Source organism: Brassica oleracea, chromosome C7 (assembly GCF_000695525.1).
Source record: "Brassica oleracea var. oleracea cultivar TO1000 chromosome C7, BOL, whole genome shotgun sequence".
In the NCBI taxonomy this organism is placed as follows: domain Eukaryota; kingdom Viridiplantae; phylum Streptophyta; class Magnoliopsida; order Brassicales; family Brassicaceae; genus Brassica; species Brassica oleracea.
In genome coordinates, this window is record NC_027754.1 from 39500091 (window position 1) to 39515205 (window position 15115).

General features: G+C 38.0%; 4 protein-coding genes and 1 long non-coding RNA gene across 10 annotated transcripts; 3 read left to right on the forward strand and 2 right to left on the reverse strand.

Moving 5' to 3' along the window:
- Window positions 1-353: 353 nt before the first annotated feature.
- Window positions 354-3204, forward strand: LOC106306296 (F-box/WD-40 repeat-containing protein At3g52030). Of its 2 annotated transcripts, XR_001263126.1 has the most exons (11): window positions 354-594; window positions 676-858; window positions 933-987; window positions 1062-1160; window positions 1514-1617; window positions 1791-1880; window positions 1964-2106; window positions 2182-2266; window positions 2351-2660; window positions 2875-2984; window positions 3072-3204. XR_001263126.1 is itself a non-coding variant. In XM_013742865.1 (9 exons), the coding sequence occupies exons 1-9, from the start codon at window positions 437-439 to the stop codon at window positions 2715-2717; spliced, it is 1284 nt and encodes a 427-aa protein (XP_013598319.1). In that variant the 5' UTR covers window positions 354-436; the 3' UTR covers window positions 2718-2853. The 2 variants fall into 2 exon arrangements, 1 of the variants encoding a protein (XP_013598319.1); XM_013742865.1 differs by lacking the exons at window positions 2875-2984; window positions 3072-3204 and having other exon boundaries at window positions 2351-2853.
- LOC106306299 lies at window positions 2788-3389 on the reverse strand. Its single transcript, XM_013742868.1, has 3 exons — window positions 3223-3389; window positions 3088-3140; window positions 2788-2992 (listed from the first exon to the last, which is right to left on the reverse strand). Exons 1-3 carry the CDS (start codon window positions 3311-3313, stop codon window positions 2864-2866), a joined length of 273 nt encoding a protein of 90 aa, XP_013598322.1. The 5' UTR covers window positions 3314-3389; the 3' UTR covers window positions 2788-2863.
- Window positions 3390-3527: 138 nt separating this feature from the next.
- LOC106306300 lies at window positions 3528-5465 on the forward strand. Of its 4 annotated transcripts, none has more exons than XR_001263128.1 (8): window positions 3528-3703; window positions 3912-4065; window positions 4150-4225; window positions 4362-4400; window positions 4509-4527; window positions 4602-4655; window positions 4750-4905; window positions 5388-5464. It is a non-coding gene; the product is annotated as an uncharacterized LOC106306300 (long non-coding RNA). The 4 variants fall into 4 exon arrangements; XR_001263130.1 differs by having other exon boundaries at window positions 4795-4905; XR_001263129.1 differs by lacking the exon at window positions 4750-4905 and having other exon boundaries at window positions 5388-5465.
- Window positions 5466-5505: 40 nt separating this feature from the next.
- LOC106306298 (peptidyl-prolyl cis-trans isomerase FKBP42-like) lies at window positions 5506-8003 on the reverse strand. 2 transcript variants are annotated; one of them, XM_013742866.1, is made up of 8 exons: window positions 7888-8003; window positions 7508-7575; window positions 7196-7375; window positions 6807-6896; window positions 6535-6719; window positions 6333-6455; window positions 6084-6236; window positions 5506-6020 (listed from the first exon to the last, which is right to left on the reverse strand). In XM_013742866.1, the coding sequence occupies exons 2-8, from the start codon at window positions 7545-7547 to the stop codon at window positions 5685-5687; spliced, it is 1107 nt and encodes a 368-aa protein (XP_013598320.1). In that variant the 5' UTR covers window positions 7548-7575; window positions 7888-8003; the 3' UTR covers window positions 5506-5684. The 2 variants fall into 2 exon arrangements, with proteins under 2 accessions (XP_013598320.1, XP_013598321.1); XM_013742867.1 differs by having other exon boundaries at window positions 7971-7988.
- An 849-nt stretch (window positions 8004-8852) lies between these two features.
- Window positions 8853-12040, forward strand: LOC106305060 (cation/H(+) antiporter 28). The gene is made up of 4 exons (XM_013741440.1): window positions 8853-9084; window positions 9160-10164; window positions 10346-10954; window positions 11417-12040. The coding sequence occupies exons 1-4, from the start codon at window positions 8914-8916 to the stop codon at window positions 12038-12040; spliced, it is 2409 nt and encodes an 802-aa protein (XP_013596894.1). The 5' UTR covers window positions 8853-8913.
- The last annotated feature ends 3075 nt before the right edge of the window (window positions 12041-15115 follow it).

Sequence of the window (15115 nt, forward strand, 5' to 3'; positions counted from 1 at the left end):
CTAAACCCTAAACCCTAAACTCTAAACCCTAAACCCTAAATCCTAAACCCCACCCTTTAACTCTAAACCGTAAGTTTGTGACTTTTGATAAAACATTAAATGCTATTTTTGTGACTTTTGACCTTGAGTGCTAGTTTGGGAACATAAACTTGATTTAATGCTATTTTTGTTTTTTTCTCAAATATATAATTAAAATTAAAATTCAAACAAAAAACCCGGACGTAGTCCGGACCTATCCTAGTGATATATATTTGTCACATTCAATTTTTGTTCCGCTCAGAAATACTATCAATCTTCTTTTGTTTTGTTTTGATTATGCTTTTGGATCCTTAACTAAATTAATTTTTTAATAGCAAATAACTCTGGCTCATAAACCGAAAGGTCTCTCTCTCTCTCTCTCCTCCCCTCGCAACCAAAAAAAAGAAGAAAAAGAGAAATGGGGATAACAGAGACCGCCGGCGAATCCTCGGCGAGAAAGACGCGACGAAGAGCACCATCGTCGATCGAATCTCTAGACGCAGACATACTATGCATCATCTTCTCCTTTCTCGATTTATTCGATCTCGTTCACTGTACCGTCGTCTGTAACTCCTGGTAACCTCCCTCTCCTCAACTTGGAATCTCACATAGAAACCCTAAACCCTCTTCAACCTTTTTTTATTCTATATATTCGAGGCTTGCTGTCATCAAGAAGCTGAAGCTGCTGCAGTCTTCATGCCGGAGGATGCACCAGCTCGGCTCCACGTCGCTGGAGCAGCCACGCGAGATAGACGTGGAGGATTTCGCGATGAAGCATCACAAGATGGCTTTACTAAGAGGTCGAATCGAGATTGAGCGGTGGGAAGCTCACTCACACCGGTGAGGCAATGTTCACAATTCGTTTTTTTTTTTTTTCTTTTTTAACATAGTTCTAAATGTTGATGTATGATCAGATTCTCTCAGTGTCGAATGAAGAAGGGATTGCTTCTTACTGGTGTAGGTGATAAGGTAAGTGTTGTTTGTTTATCTTGTTGTTATTAGATAATATTGGCTAAGGTGATGTGATGTGATTGCTTTATCAGGTTATGCGTCTCTGGTCGTTGGATAGTTATAAATGCATGGAGGAATACTCCCTTCCTGATGCTGCTTCCTTGGTTGACTTTGATTTTGACGAGAGTAAGGTAAAACCTCCTCAAGTACATTCATGTGTAATACTTACTCTCGTTATGGATGTTTCAGCTACATTCAACGAAAACTGTTCATTAGTTGAAGTGGAGATGAGAGGATTTAATGAACAATGGTGCTACATAATCCTCAGCTGAGTCATTGATTTTAATTAATGAAAACACCATTATACTAGTGTTATCTGTTTCCATGTTGATGTTTGTCTCGCTAGATCTCTAGAATTAGTCACTTTTGTAACTGGATGTTTCGAGTACAAGTACTTTGTTTTCCTTTTCGCTGTCATCATGTTATATCAGGCAATAGCAAAATGCCTAGTTTGAATAAATTTTTTTTTTTTTTTTTTTTTGAGATTGTTGGATTGGTTGGTACCCGGATTAGCATATGGAGGAGAAGTGGACAAAGAAGCATCTTTCCGTCTCGTGAAGGCACCATTCCTAAGGGACTTTGTATGCGGTATGTCCAAAAGATAATCTTGGAATATTGAGTTGTGTAGAACGGAACCTTCCTGTTTCAGTGATATACCTGACAATGATTGCTATGATACTTCAACATGGAGAACCATTGTGCCTGTAGGATTGGCTTCTCTATCCATGCTAATGAAGATTTTTGTTTTCTCTGTCAACCAGTTACATTGACCCAGAAGCTGTAGTTGGATGCGAGGATGGAACAGCTCGTATATTTGATATGTATAGTAAGACATGTTCACAGATCATTAGGTACGATACGCCTACTGTGTTGTCGTCATGAAAATTGTTTACAATACCATATTAGACTCTTATTGCAAACTATCTGATGGCAGGACTCACGGTGGGCCAATAACGTGCTTATCTTTGAGCGACAGTCAACTGTTTCTTAGCGGGTCTTCACTCGGGAGAGTAACAGTATCAGACCCTTTACTAGATCAACCAGTGGCTACGCTTAAATCCACAATTACTGCAGGAGGTAAACTCAAAACTCCATTACAGATTACATGTCCAGTGAGAATTCCTAAAGGCAACCCCCTCTGATTCTTCACAGGTATACAGACCATCTGTTTTAACCAAGGCTCCAATCTCGCCTTCTCTGGAACAACCGCTGGATACGTTTCATGCTGGGACCTCAGGTAATGTCATTATAAAACCGCTGGGTTTGTGTTACAAAAACACTATCTTGAGATGCATTTGTAGTAACAAAGCTTTTACCACAGGAAAATGAGACAGGTGTGGGAAAATCGAGTGAGTCCTAATGTGGTGTACTCAATACAACAGTTGAAGAACGATACATCGGTTATGGTAGCTGGTGGAATAGACGGTGTGCTGCGATTTGTTGATCAGAAGAGTGGCAGAGTTCTGTCAAGCTGTATAATGGACGACAAAGTTTCAACAGTTCTGAGAAGGCAGAGCCAAGTCGTGGTTGAGAAGAGGAGAGGTAAAAGAGTATCGCAAGACGTCGAGATCGATAAATTCGAAAGGAAAACTCGGCCTCAGATCAGCTGCATAGCAATGGGAATGAAGAAGGTAGTAACAGCTCACAGTGGTAAATTCATAAGCGTATGGAAATTCAATCACTCGTGAAGAAATAATAGTTGCTATTGTTTAAGGATTCAAGCTGTGTATTTGTAACAAAACTGGAAACCATAGCAAATATAAAATGATTCAAAGACACAAAATCGATTTATATTAGTGAGAATTACAAAAAAAGTTTTTAACACTTGTTTTGTCTACTTGGTAGACTTCTTGGATGTGTCAGCTTGAGGCTCAGCTTTGAGGATATTAAGTTGTCCACCTTCTTTGCAAGCAGCGTTGGCTGCTTTCACTTCATTGCAATGGTTAATGAACTTGGTAAGCTCCTGCTCCAGTTAACAAAATCAATACAGACAATTTTTACTTAAAACTTTAAATGATACAAGCTTGATCAAATCAACTCAGGAACATAGGAACATACCCGGTCGGTGTCTAACTCTTTCGTTGTCTTGGACGGTTTCATATATCTCCTCCCTGTAAGAAGGTAAGAACAAGAAGAAGAAGATAAGAAACAGAGATCGTGAGGGATTTGCCAAAATAAGAAAAGTGAATATACCTTTGCGATTTTGAACGGATTTGCCATGGCGATTAAGAGCAACAGTCTTCTTTTTCTGTTGCCCCTTGAACTGATTGCTCTTCTGCGTCATCTCCTTTGATCTTCGTCTCTAGAGTTTCCACTCTCTGTACTCTAGGGTTCCGTTGTAATAGAAGACAGCAACTCTCAAGCGGGTCTATATATTAAGGCCCATATAAATATAGACTCATTATAGAAGCCTCTCCTCATTTTTGGAAGGTTCCTTGACAGTCCTTGTCTTGGCTTGCTCTCAGGATTCTTCGTCTAGTCTCTTTTCAAGCTCTCAACAAGAACGTCTGTTGATTGTGATTGTGTTGAGGTTAAACACTTCTTGACCTCATGACGTCGCATCACTGCCGTTTGTTACGGAGAAATATCTTGCTTCCCGAGAAGAATCGAAAATCTATGTAATATGAGGAACTACTCTCTCACTATCTCTCCTTCTCTTGCACGCATCACCAAGGTGATGATGCTTACCTTGTATATGCTATGTCAGTTCAAAAGTCTCAAGAGTTATTAGCTGTATACTTATTTCGTGGTTAGTTACTTATTTCGAGACCTTGATGTTTAATCCTGCTTTAACTCAATACCAAAACAGACTTCTGTGAACTCAAAATTGATTTTGAGGTGTTCATTTCTAATGTTGATACCACCACGTATGTGGAATTCAGTACTTTTGCAGTTCCACATGTAATCTGGACGCAGCAGTCTCTAAAAGTGAACATGTTGCGCCGGAGTTGATACCTAGCACTGCTTCTTCAAATGGCAGAGTGATGCTTATTGATGGGACATCCATTATGTATAGGGCTTACTATAAGCTTCTAGGTATTATAATGCTACTCATGTGTTACACAGTTCCTGGGGTCTCACTTACTGACGTTTGATTTGATTTGGGAAAATTGCGGCAAGGTTGAATCATGGTCATCTGACTCACGCTGATGGAAACGCCGACTGCGTTTTAACTTTATTTTCAGCTCTTTCTCTTGTAAGTGTAGACTCTTACATATTCTACTTAAGTTTGTTTCATTGAAAAACATTCAAGTAAGCATTGTTTGCTTGGAATTATGTTCTTTTTTCTCAACTTTAAATGTGTCTTTCCTGCTTTGTGTTCTCACTTGCAGATCATTGATGTTCTGAAATTCCTCCCATCCCATGTGGCGGTATGTTCCATTTTCCATTTCTTTATCTCTGTGATTTTTAGATAAGTTCTTGTAGTTTTGTTTTTTCACATTCCCTTCCTGCTGACTTAATTCACTGTGTTCATGCAGGTGGTGTTCGACCATGATGGTGAGTCCTTATTTAAGCAGACATTGTACTTCTCTAGTTCACTCCTTTTTGACAAAAATAGAGTCTTTTTGCAGGAGTTGCTTATGGAAGTACTTCTAATTCATCAAATGGTTATAATTCTTCAAAAGGTAAGCTCCACGTCCATAGTCAAATTTAAGTTAATGATGTTGGTTGGATCTGTTGACAGCATAAAATGGGGTATTTTTGCATGAGAGTTATAAGGTAGTATGCTGACTCGATGATGATGAATGTAATATTATCTCCAAGATGCCTTTGGTGGCGGTGTCATTAGGCGCTAGTGAGGCTCCATAAGGTGTCTGGATACTCGGATCATAAAAAGAATATCATCTCAAATTAATACACATTACACAAGCCCTGGTACATTGCTTCTATCGATATTTTATTGCAGTTTGAACTGATTTTCTTTTGTGCGCCTACGAGAAGTTATTCCTCCTTTTTTCCCTACTTTGCATCTTTTTGCTTGCATCTTTTTGGCAGTCATAGTCTTCGGTGTAGAGAGTAGTGGGTCCAGTATGATGATGCACACGAAATTGAATTTCTAAACATATATATATGTTGTCCAGGGGCTGTATTTAGCTCCAATGCTCAGCCTGCTGCTGTCTTTTCTTGTTACGGTTTTGTACATACTGAAAGAGATGTATATTCACTACTCTCTCTCTCCTTCTAAGTGATGAGAACGCTTTGTCTTCTCATAGTTATGCAGTTTAGGCCTTTTCTTCCCTCTTAATCTCGACTAGCATGATACTCCCCCTTTCCTTTGTGCATATTGTGAAGGATGTTTTTTATGTAATCTCATCAGAGTATCTTATCTATCTTTATTCTGTGCTTTAACTTTACAGGCATGAACTTCCGCCATACTTTCTACCCTGCATAGGGGACTACGCAGAAGGATTCCCAGCTCATCCAGTCATCAGAGAAACTTTAAAGTTGTGGGAGAGCCTTGAAGCAAAGTCTTGATGATATGCATCTTTCTTTTTTTTTTTTTTTTGTTAAAGATACAACTTCTTCTACCACAGTTCTCAACTATGTTTTGTAAATTCTCCACACCATTAATATGATTAACAACTTCCATGTCTCTCAAAGTCATTCCAACATAAAAGAACAAAAAGAGTTGATCTTCTTTGCCTTACATTACATTAATCTGCTTTAACCCTGTTACGTCCCAAGATTCTGCTGAAGAGGGACACCAACCACTGCCATAGCATTATCAAACAGTTACGGCTCTTTGCCTTGACACCACTTTCATCTCTCCCTCCTCCAAATATTCCTTTGTACATCTCTTTTTGCTTTTGGTACACAGCTTTCTCTTGCTCTGCAATGCCTCGCAGCTCTCTTCTAATCGCGTTGTCGTCAGGAGCATACTTTTGAGCTTTTCGAAAATCTTCACGAGCTGAATCCATCTGTCCTAGCTCTGCCTTGGCCTTCCCTCTTCTGAACAAGGCCTTTGGGTTTTTCTCTTCTTCTGTCAACACCTGATAAGTTTCACAGCTTCATTAGATTTTGAGAAGAAAAAAAATAAAGTAGTAACCGCTTACAATGTTGCAGTGACCAATTGCTTCATCGTAACGTTTAAGTTTGATCAAGCAAGCTGCCATGTTTAAGTGGCATGGGTTCTTGACTGCCAAAGCCATATCCTGGTACTTCCCATACAGCTGAAACATGAAGTCGTCCCCCATGTATGCAATGGCCTAAGACAGCAAAAATCATTAAGACTCTTGCTCAGTAAAGCCTGAGAACCAAAACTTTGATCAGGTCATTGTTAGAAAGAGAGAAAGATCCATAACCATTTCGTATTGTTGCATGGCCTCCTCAAGTTTATCCTCCTTAAACAGATTATTACCATCCATTTTCCTTCTGTCTGCTGCACCAATCCTTTCCTCCACAGTCATATCACTGCGAGCCTTTCCCTGTACAATCCATCCCTCTTAAGTCAGCTCAAAACAATATGGTTTTTGAATTGTCAGGGTAAGGAAAGAAGAAACTTGCCTCTTTAGTTTCATCAAAGCCAATAACTTCAACCTCATACAACAAGTCAGCCATAGGAGGAACATTGGGAAAAGAAAAGTTTCCATCTTTCCCATAACCAAGTTCCCAGCCAATATGCAAGAGCGCACGTTCACCAGACTTCATGCTAGCAACACCCATGGCCAAACCGGTCATTTCTTTTTTCTCTGTTTCACAGACAACATCACCACTCCCACTCTCGTTTAAGAAATTGTGTGTTAACATTAAAGCAAACAAAATGGAGAGGCACATACCTTTTCCTAGAACCAGTTCAATAGGTTGCTGCTCTTGCCATGTATCCTCAAATTTATGCTGGGTGTGTTTGGTCCATGCCCTATAATGCACTACGAGCCAGTATGAAAATGGTTAGAAAGGTGGAAAAACTCAAACAAATGGATAAATATTTCTCAAGGAAACATTGTATTAATATGTTCCTCACTATAACATCACACCCAGACAAAACAATACAAAGTATAATTTCTTTTATAAAACACTATACCACATTTTCTTATAGCACAATAGTTCCAATTCCATATCAGTAATAGCTAACAAAATTTTTGAACTAAGTCTCTTGACCAAGAGAGTCCCCCACGAAAGAAATATAAACCAGTTGATCAACAGAGAGCTAAGTGGTGGTACTTACAGAAGCATGTGGAGTACTTGGAAGGTTTGGAGCCATGACCTTCCTTAATGATCTGCTTACTGACTTTCTCATCCAGGACTTCCATTTGGGAATCAACTTTAGGAGGAACACTACCGTCTTGAGAAGGAGGCTCACCATCCACAAAGGCACTACCTTCTGTAACTATTTCGTTCTCTTGTTCTGAAGCCCAAATGATGCAGCAGGAAAAAAAAAACACACTAGTCAATAATCAATTCTTTAACAAACAAGGAAAAGTAAGTTACTTTATATTCAGAGAATGAATGAATGAATTGAACAAGCACCAGTTTATACCATGAGATTGACTTTGCTGCTCCAGAGGATATTCATCCATTGTTTCCAATCTATTCAACCTCGAAGAGCTGAATGAGAAGGGACTAGTGTTAGAATGATTGGCAAAGTCAATAAGAACACAAACAACCTTTTTAAGTGTTGAATTTGATTATACAAGAAGCCTTTGTAACTAAAGCTACTAAAACGATGTATGTTTAACTGGAGACACAATAAACAATTCATTACAGTTTGGATTATATATGAAATGGTGATTTGACTATGGACAAATACGAACAGTTGAAAGAAAAAAACAATAAAAGCTCATTTTTAACAGGAAACCATGGGAGAACAAGAAGTTTTAGCATCTAACATATCGAAACAGGAAGACTCAGTGAAATTACAGAGTAAGGATGAGAAGTGTGATTCGTCTTCCAAGTCACTCACGAAGACGACTCGATCGATAGAGAGGGAGAGAGAGATCTACCGGAGAGTGGAAGAGACGGGTGACTTTTTTTTTCTTTTCAATTTTTGGTTAAATAAAATGACAATAAAGACCTTCAACACTTTAGTCAAAACGAACCTTCCAGAAATAAAAACTGAGTTCTGTCTTTGAGCTGTATTTTTAGGACAATTTTTTTATTTGAAAAAATGTTTTGGAAAAACTTTGTAAGTTTAGTATACCAAAGAAACTAACTAAAATTTAGTGGAATATAGTATTTTCAGAAATATAGTTTTTTACCTCAGCTATTCTTGCATATATTTACTTTAAAAAAAAAGAGTCTCTTCTTCTTCTTCTTCGGCTTTTATATTCTAGCCTCTATATTAAAATCCGTCTACACTTAAAAAATAAAAATATACATAGTTTTCATTTTTCTTATTTTCAAAAATTTTAGTCTCTATTTTAGAAAACTAATTAATGCTTTTTGTTATATTGATTTTTTTTTTGTCATATGGATTATCATACTACAAGTTATGAGAATAATTAATTTGAAAACTGCCAAGTGTTCAGTCAGTGTCTGTATGTAGCTTTTGTAATGTTTTAAAGTGCTAATCTAATTTGTCTGAGGTAAAAAAAAATTGATTGGAAAACTAGACAGATATATGCGACCATATCATAACTGAATGTCAAAGTATTTGACCTTTCCCTGAACTTTTTTCTGGTTTGTTTCATCAACTATTCTATCATGAATGGTGAATAATGGGAGAGAAGGAACGTAAATGAAGGGATCAACAAGCACATCCGCCAATTTCTGAGTAAAAAACAATCACACCCTCTCATTTCCCAAACCTCTAAACCAAGTCGTAACTAAAAATCAAAAGAAGAAAAAAAAACAACAAATTGAAAAACTTTCTTCCTCTCCAAGAAACAAATAATCCCAACACAATACTATACAAACGAGTAAGAATTAACCACAGATAGGGAGAGGATGAATACAACTACGACAAAAAACGTATGTGGAGACAAATGGTACCTTAACCTAGACAAGCCTGAAGAGGCTTTGAAAGTTCTTGGCTTCATCGCTATCTTCGTCATCAGAACTCTCCTCCATCATGCCATGAAGCCTTTAGGCCAACCTTACCTCACCACCGATTTTGCCGTACGTCTCAATCTCTTCCTCTTCTTCACTTTTGATAATATTCCAAAACCAATGCTAACTTGTTATGTGCCTCAGATAGGGTTGATTCTAGGCAACCTTCCCAAGTTTCGAGAGGCATTCTCGGGTCCTTACTCGACCACCCTCAACAACATTATCGAATTCGGAATGATCTGCCATATGTTCGTAATGGGCCTAGAGATGAACCCAAGCGTCCTTCTCAGACCACCAACCAAAGACGCGTTCATGGCATACACAAGCATGCTCGCAACCTTTGCCATCGCCTTTGCCACAACGCCTTTCCTCCACTACACCAAAACCGCACCATTCGTTTTCTCCTTAGCTCTCTCCCTCATGGCCTCGAGCACCGGCTCGCCTATCCTCACCCGAGTCATCTCCAACCTCAAAATCAGAAAATCCGATCTCGGCAAGCTAGCATCAGCCGCGGGTGTCCACACCGACATGATCTCGACCTTGTTCTACTGCTTCGGATTCATTTTCTTCCCTACGGAGAGACCTCTCCCTCGTCCTCTCCACAGATTCTTCAGAGCCCTCCTCATGTTCTGCCTCTTCCTCGCTCAAGTCACTTTCACTTCCATTGTTTCCCCAATCTTTCTCAACTGGGTCAACAACGAGAACCCTGAGGGCAAACCGCTCAAAGGGTCTCACCTCGTCATGTCCTTAGCGTTTGTCGTCTTGATATGTAGCTTCCCTACTTGGCCACCTGAGTCAATGTACAACCCGATCCTCAGCGCCTTCACGGCTGGTCTCTTTCTTCCGAACCAAGGAAGGATGTCCAAATGGATCATCAACAAAATCAATTACTTGCTCAGCACGGTGTTCTACCCTATCTTTTTCTTTTGGGTTGGGTTCATTATCCACATGAGAAACTTTGACATTGGAGATAAAATGGCGTGGGCGAGATTCTTTTCTCTTCTTGGCACTGTCATAGCCGGAAAAGTCGTCGGAACAGTGTTGTGTGGTGTACTACTCGGATACCATGTCCGAGAAACCGCATCGCTTGGACTGCTTCTTACCACTAAAGGCCACTTTCATGTCTACTTGGCCGCTTTAGCCATTCGGGTATATATACATCAACCTTTCTCTTATCTACTCAACTTTTCATTACAACAAAAATGTTTTACCACCAACGAGTGGTAAAGGAGCGTCTAGTAGGCAGTCCGCCACTTGGGAGAGACTATTTATATTGTTTGGCTTTCTAACAAAGAGATGAACCCAGTTTTGTTTTTTGGTTCAAATGCAGACAAACAGGGTGAAAAACACGACCGGTGCAATGATGATCTTCGTCATTGTCCTCACAGTGGTCTACTCTCCGTTTGTTGTCATGGACATAATCAAAAGAGCAAGAAAGCGAGTCCCCGTACACATTATGGCGCTTCAATGGCTAGATCCAACAACCGAGCTTCGTGTCTTGATGGGTCTACATGGTCCTCATAACATCGGTTCAACGCTCAACCTTATGGAGATCTGCCATGGAGGACGTGAGCCGGGGTCCATATTCTACCCTACTGATATGGTGGAGCTGACTGATGAGATCGCCGCCACGCTGAAAAAGGACGGCAGATCGGGTCAGAATAATGATGATTCAGTGACGGTAACAGACAGGACGGTGACAGAGATGCGTGAGAGTATAACCGCTGCTGTCAATGGATACGGTGAGCTCCGCAGTGGGCAAGGTGTCACGGTGCGTCGGATGCTAGCATTGTCAACGTTTATGACCATGGCACATGATATTTGTGGTTTGGCTGATGAACTTATGGTTTCTATTATAATTCTACCGTTTCATAAACGTAGAAGTCCTGATGGCACTCTTGACTCCGGCCATGCCGGGTTCCGTCATGTGAACCGCAAGGTAATCGTTTTATGTTTCCTATCTATAGGCCTGCGGTTATTACCCGAACTGAAATGCCAAACCCAACCTTCGGTTTGAAGGCTCGGATCAGTTCAGCAACTAAAAAAAAAATTTCGGATTTTGATTCGGTGATCGGTTTGTTCGGTTTTTAAAAAAAAATTATCACACAAGCTTAACTGAAATTCTGAACCAAACTAACCAAAATCCAAACCGTAATAACAGAAATTAATTCAATATTTTTCGGATTTTATTAAATTTAAATTAACCGACGGCAAAACCAAAAATTTTGGCAATTTTTTTCAAAAAACCGAACTAACCAAGAACCGTACCGAAAACATTTTGATTCACTTCAATGAGATTTCGACCTGATTCCGAACTAACCAAACAAACCGACTCGAACTAACCGAGCAGGCCTACCTATTTAGTCACTGGAGATTCAGATAATACCATTGTGTCTTGCAGATTCTGAAGAACGCACCATGTTCAATAGGAATCCTCGTGGATAGGTCGTTCGGGCAAACAGAAGAGGCATGGAGACCAGGAGCGTCCATGGACATTGCTATAATATTCATAGGTGGTAGAGACGACAGAGAGGCACTAGCCTTTGCTGCACAAGTGGCTCGACACCCAGCTGTGAAGCTAAGCGTGATACGTTTCTTGGAAGACAAGAGCTCTCAGAACGCGCAGAAACGCAGCAGCATACTGAACAGAGCGAGCGTGGTGGAGCAAGAGGAGGAGATGAAGCTTGACGACGAGTGTTTCGCTGAGTTCTACGAAAGATATATAGCCGGTGGAGGAAGAGTGTCTTACATGGAGAAGCATCTGACAAACTCTTCGGAGACTTTCACAGCACTCAAGTCACTGGATGGAGAGTATGGGCTGGTGATTGTTGGGAGAGGAGGAGGAAGGGCGAGTAGCGGGTTAACCACTGGTCTGAATGATTGGCAGCAATGTCCAGAGCTTGGTCCCATAGGCGATGTTCTTTCCGGATCGGATTTCTCACACAACACATCGATGTTGATTATTCAGCAGCAGCGTACACGTGGTCAGCTAGAAGGGCTTCATGATGATTTCACCATCTTGTAAATATCTGTTCAAATTCATTCACTTTGTAGCTTGAACGTCACAACTCTTACTGTACAATAGTTCAAAGATTAAGTGGTTTTCATAGATAAAATGGTAAAAAGAAGAATAGGCAATACTAAGCATAGCCTTGTTACTTAGCAGTCTGAAATGGTGTACAAAACATAGAGTTAAAACAAATTACATGAAGATTTGTTTCTGATTTATACAAACATGATTAGGAGAAAATGTCCACAAGCACATTATAAGTCTTGTGGTTGGTGCTTAGAGAACTCTGAGTTACTTAGTACTACTGAGCCGAAAATTTGGCCATCTCTGCCTGAAAAAAACACACAGAAGGGCAAAACATTTTTTTTGACAAAAGGCTTGCATATTTATATATAAAAGAAAGCAAATGTTTTACAAGCACATGCATATATTCATGGCTATAGACCCACCTTAGTTAACAACCATCATTAAACCCATAATTTAAAAGATCAGATTTGGCCCAAATAGCTCAAGTAACTGAATCGACTTCCAAGTTCGCTAATCTCAATTACGATGCCGTCAAAAGCCAAAGCTGCATATAGCGAGAGGAGATGATCGGAGAATCAAACCTGTAACCGCTGATGCGATCGGTGATCTGACGTGTGATCAGTTTGATGACCGCATCCAGAAGGGCAAAACATAAGACCCTGTGTATTAAAAAAACTACACTATTCACTAGCATTTAATATTCCCATATCCATCTCACTAATTAACAAAAATTGATTATAAACACAGATAACCTTATCTAGAGCTAATCCTTTCACTACCAAATGGGTTTCATTTAATACAGTGAAATCCGATTAGGAGGACTCTAGAAAAGGAGAGTCATTGTTACCTCATAGACAATTCATAGACAAGATCAAATATATTTCTATGAGTTCTTAACCAACAATTGGTGTGAATCCTAACCACAAGTCAGAAAACAAGACAAGAGAAACCTTAAAATCTAAAGAAAACTAGTGTCAACACAAAGAGCTTAAAAAACACACTGTTTTTAACATTGTTCTAAAAATCGGCCTAGTCAGCAAATAGGGCTGAACAAAACTATTTTTTTCAAACCGAGGCGTTCGAAAAGTCAGTCCAGGCGCCCGCATAGCTATTTCTTGAACATTGGGTTTTAACGTTCCCTAACCAATGAAGTGAAGTGTAAACAACGCAGAATGACAGCACTGTTCCTTCCAATTGAACATACCCTGACAATGATTTTGTACATGAGAGGATGAGGAAGTTGGCATCCAGAAAACACAACATTTCCGTAGCGCTGAAGTTGCCTACAATATTCAGAAAACAAAGCTGAGGGAGACCAGACAAGAACAAAAGTGTTTATTCAAGTAAAAAGAGAGAATGAATGGGTACTGCATGCGGACGATGTGTCCAATGGAGCATTGATGAACTTCGTGTCCTTCTCATAACAAACCCTAGTATAACAATCGCAACTGTTTTTTTTTAGCACAAACCATTTACTCGAAGATTATAGAGTAAGAAGCTTTCGAGTTCAATACTTTTTGGTGCCTTCAGGGACGACGAATCGCTCGTATCTTTCGGGTGCATTCATCGCTGATCCGAGATTTTTCGCTTCGCCCCGCTTCTGACGAGTGAAAGTGAATCTTTGAAAAATCAAAGAAGAAAACGGCGTCGTTTTGTTTATGTGCGAAAACAAAGAAAAAATAAATCAGAATTTGGCGGTATTTATCCACGCGTTCGTTCGTAGCCTTTTATTACACTAACTAGGATAAGACGCAGGCTGAATTTATTTCTATATATTATCGATAGTTTTTTTTTATATATTTAATCATTTTATTTATATATATAAAATATTTCTTCTTGTTATTATATAATTTCTTTCCGATGGATCGGATCAATTTGTATTAAAATAATAGAACAAAACTATAATTAATACATCATGGGTTGATAGGATTGGACATTAAACAAATTATGACATAAAACTTTATTTTTTTTATCGAACACATTCTTGAAAAAAGTGAACAGTATTGTTTTCGCATTTGAATTATTTTGACTTTTATATTTCATATAGATTTTGAAAGCTTTCAAATCAACCATCGAACTGATACATGTCATTTTAATGTTTTTAGTCGTATACTTAAAGAAAACTTACATTTTTGTAATTTAAAATTGTTTTAAAAAAAATCAAAATATTACATATAAGAAAATTCTAACATATAAGAAAAATAGAATATATAAGGTGTCCTCATTTGTGTATTTTAAAGTCGTTTAAAAAAAACATATAACATATAAGGTTTCTTCATTTTTGTAATTTAAAGTCATTTTAAAAAATTCAAAATATAACATATAAGAAAAAGTCAATTTTTTTTATTATATGGTTAATGTGATTGTTTAGTTTTTTTAATACTATAAAATTAAACAAAATGAAGAATGATGCAAAAATTGTTATCAAATCTTTATTAGTCATAATCATTAATTGTCTTATATATGTAAATCATATTAGGTAATTTCGTAGCTTTTATTTATGGAAAGAATACACACTTCTTATATTTTAGGTTAATATAATGTTCTCTAGTAGACATTAAACAAATTATGACATAAAAACCTTATTTTTTCCCTCAAACACATTATTGAAAAAGTGAACACTATTGTTTTCACAGTTGAATTATTTTAACTTTTATCTTATATATGATTTTGAAAGCTTTCAAATCAACCATCGAACTGATACATGTCATTTTAATGTTTTTAGTCATATACTTAAGGAAAACTTACATTTTTGTAATTTAAAATTGTTTTAAAAAAAATCAAAATATTACATATAAGAAAATTCTAACATATAAGAAAAATAGAATATATAAGGTGTCCTCATTTGTGTATTTTAAAGTCGTTTAAAAAAAACATATAACATATAAGGTTTCTTCATTTTTGTAATTTAAAGTTATTTTAAAAAATTCAAAATATAACATATAAGAAAAAATCTAATTTTTTATTATATGGCTAATGCGATTGTTTAAAATTTTTTTAATAATATAAATTTACACAAAAATGAAGAAGGATGCAAAAATTGTTATCAAATCTTTATTATTC